At 44.2% G+C, this 17,864-nt stretch overlaps 1 protein-coding gene across 2 annotated transcripts in view; it reads right to left on the reverse strand.

Annotated features, from left to right (window-relative positions):
• Positions 1-932: 932 nt before the first annotated feature.
• LOC139057565 (snRNA-activating protein complex subunit 4-like) overlaps positions 933-17,864 on the reverse strand; it is a 55,561-nt gene continuing 38,629 nt past the window's right edge. For both annotated transcript variants that reach the window (XM_070536007.1, XM_070536006.1), the window contains exons 10-12: positions 16,917-17,127; positions 9,927-10,096; positions 933-1,976 (exon numbers count right to left, since the gene is read on the reverse strand). In XM_070536007.1, the coding sequence (XP_070392108.1) occupies positions 1,398-1,976; positions 9,927-10,096; positions 16,917-17,127 (960 nt within the window). In that variant the 3' untranslated portion in view covers positions 933-1,397. The remainder of the gene's footprint in view (positions 1,977-9,926; positions 10,097-16,916; positions 17,128-17,864) is intronic.

Consider the following 17,864-nt stretch of genomic DNA (forward strand, 5'->3'; position numbering starts at 1 on the left):
TTCGAATCTTAAAAGGGTTTCAAGTGCCGAAGCTTTTAAAGAAGCTGTGATGGCCTGGTCCGAATACTAAGCTATATAGTATACAGTATATACATATATATATAAATATATATTATTGTTTTTCGTGTCTAAACAACGATATGATTATGAGGCACGCCGTAGTGGGGGACTCCAGAATCATTTGGACCACCTGGTTTTTTTTTAATGTGCACGTAAATTAAAGTACACAGGTACTTTTCTTGCGGCCAATTGTTTTTCTATTAATTTATCATTTCTTTAATTTAATTAGTAAGTACATGTAATTTCCGCTACGCTGTCTTAGCGTCTTTGCTGGCTTTTCAACATACAACTATATATATATATATACATCTCTTTTTAAGGTCACTGCAGCAGATGCTATGAGGTATGCCTGCAGCATGTCGTAGGTCGATATATGCCAATAACTTTCACTAGGCTGTATTTAACACTAAAGCCATAACTTTTTCACAAGTTGGTGTTCTTACTGGGGCAGGTAGGTAAATTATCGAACCCCCTTCCTATGTGTCCTGAAGTTGCATAATTTTTTTAGCCTTTTTGAGCAGCTCAAAAGTATGTTCAAGTCTGTAAAAAAAGAAAAATGTGCCAGTTTTTGTGTAATTACTCTTAGGTCATGCAAATGAACATGAACCAGTTTAAGCCAGCTATTTCCTAAGCTCCAAAGTTTGAATGGAGGCCAAACATTTCTGTTGAACAGCAACGAAAAAAAGTAATTTCAACACTTTGGTATGCAGACTGCAACAGACACAATCAAACAAGTACTGCACCACAAAACACACAAAATAATGCTTCACGGGAAGTATACTTTTCAAACTCCAAAGCTCTGGCCAAGACAAGCAGGTGCATCTTGAACGATAATGAGCATATGACCTCAAAAGTACAGGCACGGCAATAACTGCTAACAATAAATAACAAATTTATTAAACACTCCCAGAAGTCCGAAAGCAATATGACAGTACACATGCTGGTACACAGACGATGTGGTTGGTTCACTCATGTGAAAGCCTTTTATCACAAGAGAAAGTGGGCCATCACTGGGCTCATGAAGTGAATGCCTTATATCACAGGAGAAAGCAGACTTCGTAACTTTTTCACAAGATTCATAATCCTGTATACCCCCACCCATAAAAATGGCCCCCTCCCATTATTTGAGAATTTGTAATTCTCAATAACTACCAAACAAGTGACTAGAATAACTGAAGTGACTAGAATCCTTGCCCTTAAATCAAGGTTTTTATCCCCAACATTCTCCGAATTATCCCCAAACCTGAGAGAAGCAGAATATACCTTCACAGCAACTCTACTGCCTACCACTCAAATGAACATGGAATGCATGGAGCAGCAAGTGTATGATCGTGAGCTCAAGCATCCTCCGCACAGAGGGGTGCACCAGCGGCCACCCCAGTGCCGTTCTCCACCGGAGCAGCACCTGCACCGCCCTCGTCGCGCGCTTCCTCTGTGGCAGCACAAGCCCTGGCGGCAGCTCTCTCGGCAGCCAGCCGCTTGCGTTGCTTCCACTTCTCCTTTACCCACGGCTTTTTCATTTTATGCCGCCCGCGGCGGCACTTGGCGGGTATCTTGGGAGGCTCTACCGGAAGCTCCACTGTGTTGGAAACATCCATGGCGTCGATCAGCGCAGGCCAGAAGAAGTACGAAAGGAAGCGTGCCTGCAGCACCTCATAGTTCCTTCGGGTGGCTCGCAGCCCCTCGCACCGACTGCATGACTGCTGCGAAGCTTCCCGGCTGACTGACGATGAGGGGCCATCTTCCAGAACGCTCCTGGAAGAGCACTCAGTGCAGCGGATGTCCTCAATGCTTTCTGCATCGAAAGCGGCTGATAACTCGGCAAATGAGCTGCCATCCTTCAGAGTAGCAAAGGGATTGGCAAGGTCGCCATTGGCGAAACGATCCAATAGTCGCCCAAAGGTAGCCACCGTCGTCTGAAACACAGAAAAGTGGGAAAGGAGTTTTCTCGCCACTTTCTTACACGTGCAAGGTGGGGCTTACATACTGACACTGCCTGATGAGCTCATGCAGAAATGAAGCTTCGCAGTGCTTGCCAGGCTAGAAAAAACAGAATGAGCCTTGCCAACTGGCTTTCTATAACAGAAGAGTGCCCAGTCAAACCTCGACATAACAAAAGTATCTATAATAGAAGGAAGTAAACATGTCTCTTTTACCATTATCAATGCGTAAAAAATATATTAGTGCTCTGTGGGCGTACAGACTGCACCATAGGCTCAAGCAGAGAAATCTCATAGGCAACTTTAATGACGTAGTGCAAAATATGTTGTTGTACTGCCAACGATGGCGACATCATCTGGCAACCAAAGAAATGTTTGTGCGCGAAGAGTGGTGAGAAGAGACGTCGACTCAGGCACAAATAAAAAAAAAAATTCCAGAGCAATCCTGGTGGGCAGTATCTGGTCAGTAAGCACTTATAAAACAAATTGCAAGAAATTTGGGACATAACAGCGTGCTTATGAGCGCCAGCATGTGTGGTGCAGATCGCACTGAGAGCGATGCATCAACATGACTCATGGAATCTGAAATTTGCGTGCGCTGCAGTGCGCGGAGCCGTAAATCAGATGGCACCCTTACTGTGCAATTTGTTTCAACAGTGAAAAAAGTAGTGCAGGACAGCCCCTGTTGAGTCTGCAGATTAGATATGAACATGATCATAAGGACTCTAAAGGAAAATACTATTAAGTCGGGCTAGGTTGAAAGATCAGGCTTACATGCTAATAAGAAGTTCATCACTTGCATAGAAAACAGGGCTTTTGTGAGCTAGAAAATGATAATAAACAAATCTGAGTGGTGCCACCTGTTGTGAACTATGGTATCTCATGCGAGGTCAGCACCGTCTTATTTGCACAGAGTGGCAGATAGGGACGTCGCATAGAAATTAAATCAACTTAGTCCATTCTGGCGTGAGCAATTCAAAATAAGGAGCTGCTGCAGGACCTTCGGCGGCAATTTTTAACAATTAAAGTCATATACTGGGACAGAGAAAATGCTGGTAGACTTTTAGGTGAATATTCTATCAATCTAACTCGGCTTAGTATTTTTCTTTAGTGTGTGTCTAAAAGATAAAGTCCATCGTAAGCAGTGCAGCAACAGCTCGACCGAAAGACAAAAGCAAAACACAGGCACTGACACTGTGAGAGGTGAACATGCGAAATTTGGATGACGTATACCATCAAAAAAAAAAAAAGAAAGAAAGAAACCGTCTGTGAGCATCAGCGCACCATTCGTTTTTTTATTTGACAAAGAATTCATATCTCGACAACTATTTTATTTAGGTTTTGCGAATCATGTCCCATACCATCTGCTTTCTACCATTGTCACCTTAACTTTTGTTCTTGTCTATTGGTTGTTAGCTGGTTACAATGGTCTGTATTCCTTGTTAGTTTTTTTTTCTTGTATTTTGCTTACAAATAGTATCCAGTTCATCTGTCCAATAAATTTTACTTTGTTTCACCACTCTCACCTTGTTTTATTCCTCATTTCTTTTTTTTATTGACATGCAGATGCAACACTGCTTTTCTTTATTACCTTTTCTGCCATGTATGTGCATAGGTCCTTCCTAGAGTTGTCGACCAGCTGCCTGCTTTATCAGGGGAAAATATTCACGTTTCTATAGGATATAGTCGGGTGTGGAGCCTGGTTGTCCTGACTGTAGTGAAACCTTTTGCTCTATGGCTCATATGCTCTGGCGATGTTCACCGTTGGCTAACGACCCTCTCCAGCGAAGCCAAATATAGCTAGGAGGCCATCAGAAGCACGGTACTCCGAAAGGAAGCCCAGACTATCCAGAGGGCCCAGGAAAGGGCGGAACGTCACGCCGTTCTGTCCTCTACATGGACACGGCTAGCGGTTACAATGGCTTCCCGATAGGGGTTCTGACAGTAGCTCCTCAGGATCAAATAAAGTTTGTTGTCCATCTGTCTGTCTATTGTGTAACTGATATAAAAGCCCAATTGAAACTGCCCACACCCAAAAAGCGAAGACTTATTGTGCTATTCTCCCACTTCCATACGCTTCATCACAGCTGTTTCACTGTTTTTAGAATCTCATATCAAACCAACCCATCTGATTTTTCCACGTTTGGACCATGCACTCAAATTACAGCTCATGCTCGCACGCACTAACTTGCTTTATAATTCAGCATTGTTTCTTGGATGTGCACAGCGCGACAGCAGACAAAGGACGGAAAGGTACGACGGAGACAAGTGCTTGTAACCATTGCACCTCTCCGTCCTTTGTTTGCTGTTGCCCTGGGCACATCATGGCTTACCAATTAGCCCAGTCTCACATCTTGTTTCTTAGAACTTACCATTGAAACCAATTGCCGAGAGTTGTAACTGTGCATGGTCACAATTAATTTGTTTTTATATTGAAGTGCCCGTCCAAAGCAGAGTTGTAAATATTTACCTTTGTCACACTTGTGCTCACTACTGTACTTTGTTTTTTATTGTACTTTATTCCATTTTATTTTATTTTTCATGCTCACGCCACAAGTAAAGATTTTTGTACTTTTCTTATTTCTCATAATTAGGTTGTGAATGTAACCCCTCTGTATGGTCGTTCCGCCCTATAAAATTGCCGTAAGTGCCCTTAGGGCATATAAATAAAGAAATAGTCAAAGACCTGTATTATTTCTTTCAGTGGTCCTGTTGCTGTGCTGTATTTCTAGACTGTTGCTAAACTAACTGGCCCAACTTTGCACTCTTGTAAAGAAGAGTACTAAATGTTTTTATTTCAAACTAAGAAATTCTTAGTGTAACATATGTTGGGTTTACTTGGTACAGGTATACTTAGAGTGATACCCGGATATTTATGTAGGCTGATGTAACTTTGTGAAATGAGACATCCAAACTAAAAGAAGCAGAGCGTTGGTAGCTTTTAGGGTGCAGTGCAGCTTAATCATAAAATAACTGATCTCTATCAACTATACAGGAAACTACAAAATGATGCAAAAGCCTGTAATGTGACAGGCACATTAATTCAAACGCACAAAACACATGTGGTAGCGTCCAAGCCTTTAACCTTAGAAACAACGAAACTTGCACAGGTGTGTCATTAGAATTCAGTTGCAGGCTATACAGCGGCAATACCTGTCGCACTGGCCTGTGTCATCGCCAACTCTTAATATATTACGTAGTCGTTCACTGTTCCTTCAACCACAATGAGCAAAGTGCACGCAGCTCTAGGGCGGCATATAGATGCAAGTGCAGTTTTACCGACTCAATATAATGAAGTCGGTGAAACCGGAAGTTTGCTTCATTACACTTAAATTTTGCTCTATGAAAGGCTACTTTCTATGCAAGTAAGTACAGTTGCCAAAGAATTCATCTTACATGGGAATGGGCTGCAAAGTTTTCCGAATTACTGGGCAATCGGAAAAAGCAAATTTGAAATAGAAAAAAAAAATCATTGTGTTGAATTTGAGAGTCGGTGGCAAAAGATACGGTTTCATGCCACATCAACGACATCTTCAAATTCGCGGTACAAAGCAAAGCCATCCACGCTATCACGTCTACTCCGACCTCACAGCTGATAGTGTTGCCTGCAGTGGGACGACGCTATCATGAAAAGCTCTGGGAGCAGGAATCGCATGCTTTATCTGCCTCTCGCTTCGACGTGCCTTCAAAAATTGGGATTGCGCAACCTCCAGTACTTGAAGCGCGGAAAGACAGCACAAGATGCTATGCCATCTCGGCGGAGCCCACATTTGCACATGCAGCAGATTGCCTCTAAACAGGGCACGAGGGCTGTGTGCTGACAGCCACGCAATGCCGCACTAGAAAAGGAGAGACGCACCAACCTGCTCCCCTTTTCCCCCTCTTGCATTACCGTGGGCTTGCTCCCTCTCCCCTTTCCCCTTGCTCGCAAAAGCGCGATTTGAGAGGTGCATCCGCAAGCAGTCACTAGCAATTTAACCATTTAACCATCTGCATCCACAGAAGTTTCCGTTAATTTTTCGGCATTCCTTCAAAGCGGCAGCAAAATTTTGTTATATTGAAATCAAGTATAAACACACACTGCTATATCGAGTTTCTAGGCAGGTCGTGCTCTAAAGACAAGAAGTTAAAAAAATTTAAATACAGTAAAAGCTCGTTAATTCGAACCACAAGGGGAAGCCGCTTCAGTTCGAATTAACGAAAGTTCGAACTAACGAAAGTGAAGGAGGGCAACAGTACACTGCGATTTAGAAGCAGTAGGGCATGTCAGAAATTTGGCGTGTCAGAAAGTGATGGCGTGTGCCGCGGGCACACGCCATCTTCAAGTCGAAGCTCTGGGTACGACTGTGCCACACCACCGATGTCCACCGAAACGAACGTTAGCCGAGGCTTAACACCATCACAATGAATCGCGACGGCCGATACCTCCTAAGCTGAAAACAGAGGTGCACAACCGATGAAGACTGCCGAGACGAAGACGCTGAACATGTGAAGGTGGCGAAGGTCCTGATTCGTTGGTTCTTGATTGCAAGCGCAGCTGCGACGTACTTGATTCGCCGTGTTTTGGAGCTTGCGTGCCATCTCCGCACAACATTAGCAGCTGTACAAGATTTGCAAAGCCTCCGAGATTCGCAACGGGCAAGAAGTCTTGGAGGTTACGTAGAACGGAGAGGCGGCAGCCCCGGCTGCCTTTTGGCTGACCCCGCGTCGGTTAACTTTTATTCCGATTTTGCCTTCTCTCGCCGTTCTCTCCGTTTCGGAGGCAATACAGCCTTGTGTGTAGGCAGTAGGCGCGTTTCTCTGGCCGTGTGCCAGGCGAGCGTAGTTCGAATTATCCGTGAGGGAACCTTCTCGAGTTCGAATTAACGGACTTTTTTATACATAGACTTCTGTGGAGCTTGGCCGGACCAAATCGTACAGTTCGAATTATCCATAAATTCGAATTATTGAAGTTCGAATTAACGAGCTTTCACTGTACTTCATTATAGCATGAATTTCATTATAACATACTTGCTCAAATCTAATGCACACTTTTTTTCCCAATAAAATGGGTCCAAGAATTGTGTGCATTAGAATAGAGTACGAGCTTAAATCTGCATTACCATATCGCCATTGGCATTTCAAAATGGCCACCTCGTATACGCTTCGAGCAGAGCAGCCATACCTTCCACCATGTGCTGTAGTACATGTGTCCACTGTCATTCTTCCCATTTTCTGCATTTGCTCTATCAATATGGAAATGCCAACTGCAAAGACACGCCGGGTTCATCATGATGCCGCGATTAAAAGAAAAGTGATCTCATGTGCGGAGATGGACAAAAATCGGGCCGCATCACGGACGTTCGCATTTCCTGAAACTTGCGTGCGGGCTGGTGCGAACAGGAGAAGTGTTCAACTCCGGTGGCAGCTGCTGTGTACCGCGCGGTCGCGCAGCCCTTATCTTGAAAGCGATCTGCGATGGAGACAGTCTACACATCTAGGTGCACCATGCTGTGTTGTCGTTGCTTAGGACGCGTTGAAGCGAGAGGCCGCACCAATGTCAATTCACTCGCTCCTGCTACCGCACTTCCTCACTCCAGTGTTTTGATAGAGAGTTTCCACGGTCATTGAGTGAAACGTGTTCATGTTTGCTTGTGCGCCAGTGACACCATGCTCATTCATTTAGTTAGTAAGCGAATGTTTAAAAGTTCATATGTTTGATAAAACTACTATCCTTACCTTTCGTATAGCTGTCTACTAATTTGCTATCGCAATCGATGCTTTGCCTTTGGGGCAAAAGTACTACGTCCTTTATTTATTGCAACTTCAGTGCATTGGGAGTAAATTTTTGTTTTTCCAAATGAAAGAAAGGTGTATTTCTGTATGAAAGGATGAGGTGCGCAATATTTTAAAGGACTTTTTTCATTTAGGTCATGGCAAAAGGGTGCGCGTTACAATCGAGGGTACGTTAGAATCGAGTAAATATGGTATTCAAGTTCGTTATATTGAGGGTTAAATGTATAGCAATATGTTTGCTATACAGTTACAGTTGAAGACCGCATATTGAACACAACCATCAAAATTTTGCTTTCAGGATGGCGCTTTCCATGCAGAGTGAGCTTGACTTTAGCGTTGCTAAGTTCTCCTTAACAAACGATATGGTGATGGGGTGAAAGTTTTAAGAATTAAATTATGGGTTTTACGTGCCAAAACCACGACCTGATTATTGAGGCACGTCCTAGTGGGGGACTCTGGAATAATTTGGACGACCTGTCAGGCAACCTAAGTACACGGTCGTTTTTGCATTTCGTCCCCGTTGAAATGCGGCCGCCGTCGGTGGGATTCAATCCCGCAACCTTGTGCTCAGCAGCCAGCAACATAGCCACCAAGCAACCACGGCGGGTTAGCAGATATAGGTTTGCCTAAGCGAATTCATGGCTGCTGCCATACCACGCAGCTGCCATACTACGTGCCGATTGTCAAAGACACACAGAGCATTGTGAGTTGGCGACGAAATAACATCAGTTGCTTTCCATCTCTTTGTCATGCATTTCCCATGATCATGCTCCATACTCGCCCTGACAAGAGAGAAAAAATAAACGAGAAGTGAAAAGCAAAGTGGTGTGGGGGCGCTCGTCCTTTCTAATCTCTCTGAGCAAGTATAGAAGCAGCCCTGAAGCAGCGGACAGCCCAGTATATAGAACATGGCAGAGAGAAAGTGTAAAGCTTTTTCGCTTTAGATGAAGCTGCAGATTTTGCAAGAATCTTGACGTGGTCTTAGGCGAGCACTCCCGTAAAAAAGTATGAGCTGGTGCAGTCAACGACATCGACGATTCTGAAAACTTGGAGTGCTGTGAGCATGAACGCTGAAACAAGTAGCCGTGTCAATCAATGGCAAAGGCGATCTTCATGCGCCCGGGTGAAATCCCCGATGATAGTGAAACCAACACAGTGGAAGCCGCTGACATTATCCAGCTCTGGGAACACTTTACTAGAGCAATGTAACAGGTGCTGCTTCAATGGAGGAGTTTCTGAGTGCAGATAGTGCTGCCTCATTTTGTGAAGAGATCTCTGAAGAGGCGATCAGCGAGAATGTGTTATCGTGACAGAGGAAGGCATTGTACGACAGTGGTGGTGACAGCAGCAGTGGCAGTTACGACAACGTTGACAATCGCCCATCCTTGACCTCAACCATAATGTCCATGCAAAATTCACTGTCGTAGATCGAGTTGCTTGCTGATTTTGTGCACGCTAAAGGATTGCCACCAGTGTTCGTGCAGCAGCTGAACGCAATGCATACCGCAGTTGTGAGTCTGAAATTGCCGTGCAAGCCGAGTGCAGATTTCTTAGTATATTAGCGCGCCTAACACTTGACATGCTGTTAAGAGGTATGAATAAATGTTTTATTTTTCACAGCACACTTTTTATAACACTTGTTCTTTAGCGCAAGTGCAAATTTAGATTTGGAGCTACAGCGATATGTTTGGCAGCTTTTTTCTACGGCAGTCAAGATATAATGATGATTGGCTATTAATGATAGAATTCCCCTTTATTTTTGATATTGTCATAAGTGGACTGCACTGTACATTGGTTTTACAAGTTGCACTGCTGGGTGGACGAGTCTGCATAATGTGATCGAAACGTAGGGAAAATTTGGCCATAAGAAATCACTCAGTGAATATATTTGTCTGACTAAGTGTAAACGTGACCGACTGTACTTGTTTTTTGTTTTTTTTAATTGGTTTTGCGCTAAACTATATGGAAATGAATTAACAGAAAACATGTGTCAATACGATAAAACACTAAAAATCGGCTATGTTGGCTCCACGTTCACTTTCATCCTTCACTATTCTTATTTGCTCAGTTACGAGAGACGACGCCAACACTCACTGCAGGAAAGGGCGCTTAAGAGCTGTGCTCTAAAAAATCTATGCCTAAAGCGTATACCTCGTTGGGTGGCAGCAGGGGCAGCACCAGGTTCCCTGCATTGGGCTGGTATCCATCTGGCACCCCGACCACCTCCTTGGAGAAAAACTCTTCGAATGTGGGCAGGGTGCCCACTTCCTCGATGTCGGGGTTTACAGGTGGCCTCGGCAAGCCATGCAGGTTGTGTAGCACTGAGAAAGAAGAAGTGCAGTAGTGCACAACTACTGTATTTATTCGATTATAAGGCAGTCACTATTATAAGGCAAGGGTGCAGTTATGAGACCCAAGAAAAAAAAAATATATGTGTATGCCGACTAGAATAAGCCAATGTAGAATAGACAACAGGTTATTCAGACTTGGCAGGGATTACCCAAGATAATGTATTACTAACCCTGCCATAACACAAAATGGTTACCACGAAATAGGGGGAAGGGAACGTCAATATGCGAAGTACGAGTTGTATGCAAATTTGTGCTTATAGTGCGGCTTCACAGCATTGCAGTGCATGCTGCTGTGAAGCCACTCTATAATGCTAAATTTGCACATAATGAACCTTTACTGTTCCTCGTAAATAAGGCAAATGAGAAGGGGGGGGTGACTTTTTGGCAGTAGATATTGGAGAAAAAGCAAAAACTTGCCTTGTATTCGAATAAATATGTTGTCGATAGTACAGTCGAACCTGACCATACCGAACCCATTTACATCAAATTATTCCTTATGTTGAAGAATTTCTAACACTGTTAAACTACAATGAGAATATAAAGCTAGGAATGTGGTTACATCAAACAAAAAAATCGATACATATACTGATCCCCAAACAGTGCGATATAGCCCCAGACGTTGGCTTTTCCTGCACAGCAGCGTGACTCTATCGTGTTGCAGGTGGGTACACATCCCTCTACAAGAAATAATCCTGGCCTGACTTGCAACGCTCGCTCACACAGCCATCGCCATTGTTCCGTTGTATTGTCCTAGCATGGATTGTTGTATTGTCCTTGCATTGCCAGTTTCCAAGAAGTGTGGCGCGAGTTGTTGGCATTTCCAGAAGCCTTTGATGGCTCAACAATCAACATGTGCCCGTGGACGAAGTTGCAGTGACCACAGGAGGGCTCGAAAACAAGGACTTCGTGGTCGACATCGTGAATTGTTACACGAGTGGAAAGAACAGCGAGGACAACTCGGATTCTGCACCCGCTGCTCCAACGTGATGTGCGTGCTTGCCCTGTGAACTTCTGCGTGAACGTGGAAGGCTGCGGCCTCAGCTGGGCCGAGTCCTTGGACAATGCATAAAGATACGTGCTCTTCCAGGTAACGAAGATATTTAAGCAGAAGATATGGGACTAAAATTAAACCCCATTACTACAAAAAGAACTTCAACAAGCTTTTCAGACGAACAAACTTTTCAAAAATCCGCTGCTGACTTCTTATGGCTTCAATGTAACATATTTCACTACTACGAACTTCGGAATAGCGAACTTTTCAGAATAACAATCGTTATTCAGTTTCGGTGTCATGTTAACTACACCTCAGTACTACAAACTTATATTCCAAAATCTGGGGATTTTAAGATTTCCATGTATCCTTCACGGCAGCCGAAATAGTAGGCTAGCAGACGACAAGGCGCAGAAAGCAAGACGCTGAGGCGAACGGGTTCAGAAAACCAGAGACAGCCCTCCATAAAAAAATGTGGGAGATAATTTTTTAAATTTACAGTGTAGGCGGCAATGCATCGGGTTTTGCAAATGCACGCTCCGCTCAGGCAAGAGTCACCTAGCAACAGAGGCACGCCTATTCTTTCTTTCACCCTTCTTTCTGCGCACGCCCCTTCTTTCGTGCTTCTGTGGCCATACTAACTAGACGCACGGAGAAACATAACATCTGTATTAGTGGGGATGCCACACACTCGCACTTTGCACTTTCCAGATGGGGTTGCTTACACATGCTTTGCTTTCAATAGTTCAGGCATCCGCCTTGAGTGAGACAGTGGCGGTGTCCAGGGCAAGGAATGTGACAGACAAACGAGCAACAAGAAACACTGCACTTTGGAGGCAACGTGGAGCTTCCTTTTTACCATTAGTCTTCTCAGCATTAGAGTCTGGTTTGTGCACATTACTCTTATATGGTGCTTCGGTGGTGGGTGGCAGCCGAATCTATGGAAAATAACAATAGCGCAGGCCAAGAGCCAACAACGACGTTTTCGTGGATACCTCAAATAGTGACACCTTACAAATTGATGGGTTGATGGGCGGAATGGTTAATTTTGGGGCTTTGACAATAACGAACAATTTTCAGCATGATTCGTTAATCAAGATTGGACTGTATTTTGTGCCACAGTATACTGAAAGAATACGTGCCACACGGCGCACTTTTGATCACGATCAAGCACAATCTGGATAGAATTTTTCATTGCAGTTGGTTCCTTTGCACAAACTGCGGGAGGGAGCGAATCGCACTTGAGAATTTCAATCCGTATCGGGCTCGATCGCAATTGATAGCGGCCATGTGACACCTGTATTACCCTATTTTTTCAATAAAGTGCCGTTACAAATGGTAGCTCTTATGTTGTCCAATTTTTCTATAATGTTTATATTGAAATATGCCCTATATCTAGTAGGTGTTCTTTAGCGAGTTCAATATAACCGGGTTCGACTGTACGCATAACTTAGTAATTACCAAACTATCAATGGTACAAAAATTGGCGGGACACCCATCCCTTTGAGAAGACTGGTGACATTAATGCGCTTAGCAATCCATTTTGATATGGATGTGTAATTGGTGATGATAGGTTTTACATGTTATGATGATCATTACGAAGAGTAGCATATGCCCAGTGACTCGGCGACCCAAGTTGGCACCGAAGAGGTTCATTATAAAGCAGCATATACCTGGTGACCCAACATGGCGTGAAATGTTTATCTATTTTATTGGTTTACATTTAATGCTGCAACTCTCACTTCAGAGCATAGCAGGTGGGCATTACAAAGGGATAACTGTGTTATAAAGAAGAAAGAATCGACATTTTGAGAACGTGCACACTGTACAAACACACGTACCCACACAGGAAAAACAAAGCACACCCGCAAGGGTAGGATTACAGCAATAAATACGCGCTAAGCAGTTTTTACCACAAAAGACATCAACATTGTAATAATGTTTAACAGTGTACAATCAAGTGTGTTGTGCATACAAGAAGTTAATGCTTATTGAAGAGCCTACATACACATCGGCGCATACCTGGTGACCCAAGTTTGCATGAAACAGGTTCGCTGATGAGCAAGCAGCACATAACCTGTGTCATACACCTACTGAACAAGTTCTCATGAAAGAGGTTCATCTAGAGCGGCCAATACTCAGTGGCACATTCTCAGTGAGTGGCCCAAGTTAGCCTGAGAGTTGATTTCGAACTTGGTTCCTAGAGCACAGCAGCCCAATGCTTTACCCATTCAACCGTGGACTACACAGTTAATGTTAATTGCATTAAAATCTATTGATAGTACTGTCAATAGCGTACTGTTCACATCAATGGTATGATCAAGTGCACCAATGATAGTGCAATATTGTTATCGATAGTGCTGTCAATACCACCCTATCATCGATAATACAGTATTGATAATGAAAAAAAAATCATGTGACATACCACACAAAAGCACTGCAACATAAACTTGGCAATGTTTCCCTCTCCCTAATTGCTTGAACTGAGCGTTACTGATAGTACATTTTCATAAAATTTGTGGCAATAGAGTCGAAGCCGCTACAGTATCATGCCTGATACAAATTTCGGTATGAAATGTATTTCAAAAGTCCCAATTCAAGTTAATTAGCTTACAAGGTGCTAAATTTTTAAGGTAGCGAACCGCTTTTTGTACTGCTGCGGATCATACGAACAATCAAACTGCCCCACAATCCTCGGTGGAGCCAATGAAGAGGTCCCGGCTAGTGTCCCTAGATAAAATAGTTTCCAAGGTAGTGCTATTCATTGTTCTTTGCATCATCCTCCTTATGCTTGCACTTAATCTTTCGTCCTTCATTCGCATCTTTGATTGGTGCAATGCTTGCAGGCGATGTTCTAAATGGCTAGCAGTGATATTATTTTGCGGAAGGCTCAAAACTAGCGTACATGTGCCAATGATTTGGACGGATTTTTGACAGATTAATTGAAGGAAGGCGTAGTCGTAGCCAATACATAAGGCAGTGCTCTGAAGTGTGCCACAGCAGCTGCATAAAAAGGCACACATTGCTGTACCATTCTGTATCAGAAGCTGTGTGCAGCTCTGTAGAAGCAACTAGTGCCTTGGCCAACGGAGAAGGCGAACACATCAAAATGAATCTGTTCTTGCTTTGTTGTTGAACGCAAGTGCTTGTTCACCTGTGTTCCCATGCCTCACAGCCTTGGCTCTGCTAAACATAGCGTATGATATAGAGCAAGTTCACTCAACGCAACTTTTCTTTAGAGAGAAATGCAGCCCGCATCAGAGCCCTAAAACAGCTGTATGACCAGGCTGCCGCTGCGAACATGCAGCTGCATGAAGGCATCGGCGATACATCACAGCAACAAATGTTTCGATGCTGTAACTATAAGATGTGTTTACACGAATACTACAGTGGGGCTTTGTTTGATTTGCAGTTTACTCTTTCTCAGCAGTTCCTTGCAGCCAACTTAGCCAACAACTGGAGCGGACGTCCTTTTGAATATGTTCACCTGCTCCGTGTCATCTGCTCGGCATCTCGTTGGCATTTGCTCAATACCGTCATCGCGTACCATACAAGAGTGGAGGAGTAAAACAACAATGCAGTGGAACAATTAGTGTTTCACATCGTCAGCGATCACCAGCACTAATGCTGTGGCAGCAACTGCTAACTTGGAATCAAACTATATTTGCACCTTGGAATCTTCTGTGTAGGCCTAACATTGTCAAAACAAAAAAAAACTGATCTCAATAACAGCAACAAATATGCCTAATGTCCTGCCCTCAGCATGAGGTGAGACTAATTCACCATTACTTAGACTAAGTAATTCACCAGGTGAGACTAAGTAATTTCGCCATTTATTTCTTGCCATCAGGGTGGACAGCATGTAACAAGCATAAATTTTGATCGAAGCGGGCCCATGCAGGGAGCATGCTAGGCACCATGGCTGCATACAACCTGCACAGTGTTGGCAGTTAGACTGCACAGATTACGCTTGTGAATATACGGTACCTTGTACTAGGAAGTAAACGAGTATTACTCTGTTTGTGAAGTAATGCTTTTATGCAAAAAGTAATTATAATTGATGTGAAAACTAATAACAAATATTTCTATTTTCCTGCATGCCCCAATTAGTTTTGAGCTTTTGGGACAGCTGGACACCTTAGAACATTATTCACCAAGCTTTGCTCTTGCTGAGACGTCGAAATGGCACCTAACAAAACCCTCTTTCACAAGTATAACTTAATTAACACAGTCTTTCTGGAACAAACAGAGAGAGAGAGACAAGAGGGGAAGGCAGGAAGATACATACAGGGTGGGCAAGGCATTTGAGGACAAAGCTTCAAATTGTTCTAGACAAACATTTTTAAATATATTCGGCAGAACCCATCTCACGATTATTGTCGACGGTAATGCATTTAGCACTGAATCAATATAGCGACACGAGGTATTGCCATCATCAAAAGGCGTTATTTACGAGGTGTGTACTGCAGCGGGACTCCTCTTTCATGCTTCTTTAGGAACACTTGGCACCACCTAGTGCCGCCACCATGAAGCCTGCACATGGGCTCTGAAATGCATGGCGCACTGGTGCATTCAAACACTGAGAAACACGCCATGTTATTTTATGCGGTTGTGTGCATGCTCACAGTGGGATTGACGTGCCCACAATAGACTTATACACAGCTGCTCTTGGGAACAAGATCTAGCACGCTTCCGGCATCAAGTGGCTTGAGCACGTGCATGAGCACAGCACAGGGAGTGAGTAATGATCCACTGGGAGAGACTGGCTTGACCCTCCATTGGCATCGTAGCGGGCCCTGTGGCATATGTCCCTAGGCCCGGTGCTCTCACTCTCGGGTTACAGCAACAATAGGTGCAGTGGGGTGACGAGCCTGTAACAGCAGAGTGACTCTAGCACTGAGGCCTAAAGCCTCTCCATACACTTTATTACTGAGCAGGTCAAGTACAATAAACCAGCTCTCCACCACCGTTCTTCTCTCTCCCTCATCAACTCGGCTTGTGGTGTTGAGTGAAACTTTTGTCATCTGGTCATCTGAGAATCTGGTTCCGAGTGGAAGCAACATCATCTGCCATCTATTACTGTAAAACTGCAGCGAAAGAAAAAATTCAGAAAGTGCAGCTAACAGAAGCAGAATTGCCGCGGGAGTGGAAATTACAGAACACAGACTGGTGTGAGTGATGGCAGGGGATGGTGGTGCCTATTAAAGGTTGGCACATGGATGGACAGGCTTTACATGGGCTGACCACACCAACGTGAAGGATTCGTGAGAGGCTCCCAACAAACCATGAACTGCAGCTTGGCCACACACATCCAAAACCTAATTCACAATAACAGTGAACCAGTTCCAAGTTAAGCCTACAAATACCCCTGGCAGTATCTTTGTCCTGCTGGATTGCCTTAAGTTGGTCTTTCGGTGCACAGCTGAGCAACGCGGTCTCCCACTGCTCTCTGGTCTTGTGTGTTTTATTCTGTGTGGGTGTCTGAGGACAAGACCAAACCATATGTTGTAGGCCCGCCCTTTCTTGACATAATCTACAACTATCCGTGTAAAGGTCCGGGTAGTAGTGGTGGTAGGCCTCTGGGTTCGGATATGTATCTGTTTGTAAGAGGCGCCATGCCGTCGCTTGCCATCTACTTAGCGAGGTGTGTGCCGGGGGGAAAAGAGCCCTTTCCAATTTATAGTGTTTGGCGGTCCCGTTAAAGCTGGTCATCCTGTCTCTCTTCGTTCCCAGTATTTGCTTGTCACATACTTTAAAATGAAGGTTGAGATACATTACAAGTGAACTAACAGCGCATACCGTTGGCCACAGCTTGCCACTCCTGATGCTCGTATGCAGCCAGGTTGGGCACAGTCGGTCGGTGCCCAGTCTGCGCGTATTGGGAGATCGCCTTGTTCAGCGCATGGGCCTGCCTCTGAGGGTGGCTTTGTGTGCAGCCAGTCTGGTACTGCCGCAGCATCTTCCGGTAAAACATCAGGCACGTCTCCCGATCCAGGTCTTTCTCCTGACCCTGCAGCCAAGAGCACGCTGCTGTCTGCGAACAAGCATTTCTCCACATGCACACACAATGTGATTACCTACTGTAGCGTACAGTGTAAACTTGCAGACACAACAAAGAGGCAACACGACAAATGGCTGACCAGTGCCTTCGTGTTCTTTCTAGCTTTGACCGAGTTCTCAAAACTGACAGGAGCAGACAGGATGAGAAAGAAGACTGCAGGTACCAAGGGCGTGCGCAGTAAGAGTAATAAAACAAACAAAAAAAAGGAATCTTGATTTCATTCACATCGAACACAGCTGTCTCGTCTCGTTTCTGCAACATGGTGCTGTGACCAGGATTGTGGCTACTCCTCTTCCCAGTGGCCATGGAATACAAAGACGATGGAGAAGATGGATGAAGAGGAGGCCCAGGAGCAAACAGATGGCAGTGAGATGGAGCACTTACAGCAAGGAGCGGCAAAGAGACAGAGAGCAAGTAAGACACGAATGATGTCTCGCCGCTAAAATCTGTAAGCGACCAGCAGTTTCCTCCGTCATTCAAGATGGACAGAGAAGTGATTTCTAAGAAACAAAAGGTGCCGACGATGCAAATAACAAACCTAGTGAGTGATGCTGAAAAGAAACTGGAGGAGAATCAAGATCCTAAAGCGATATTGCTGATAGCCAACCAGATCTTGAGATCCTCAATTTTTGCTGTCAATAAATCCCACAATTGAATTCAAGAAAAACTTAACCCAACCTTCGCAA

The sequence above is a fragment of the Dermacentor albipictus genome, chromosome 3, assembly GCF_038994185.2.
Source record: "Dermacentor albipictus isolate Rhodes 1998 colony chromosome 3, USDA_Dalb.pri_finalv2, whole genome shotgun sequence".
In the NCBI taxonomy this organism is placed as follows: domain Eukaryota; kingdom Metazoa; phylum Arthropoda; class Arachnida; order Ixodida; family Ixodidae; genus Dermacentor; species Dermacentor albipictus.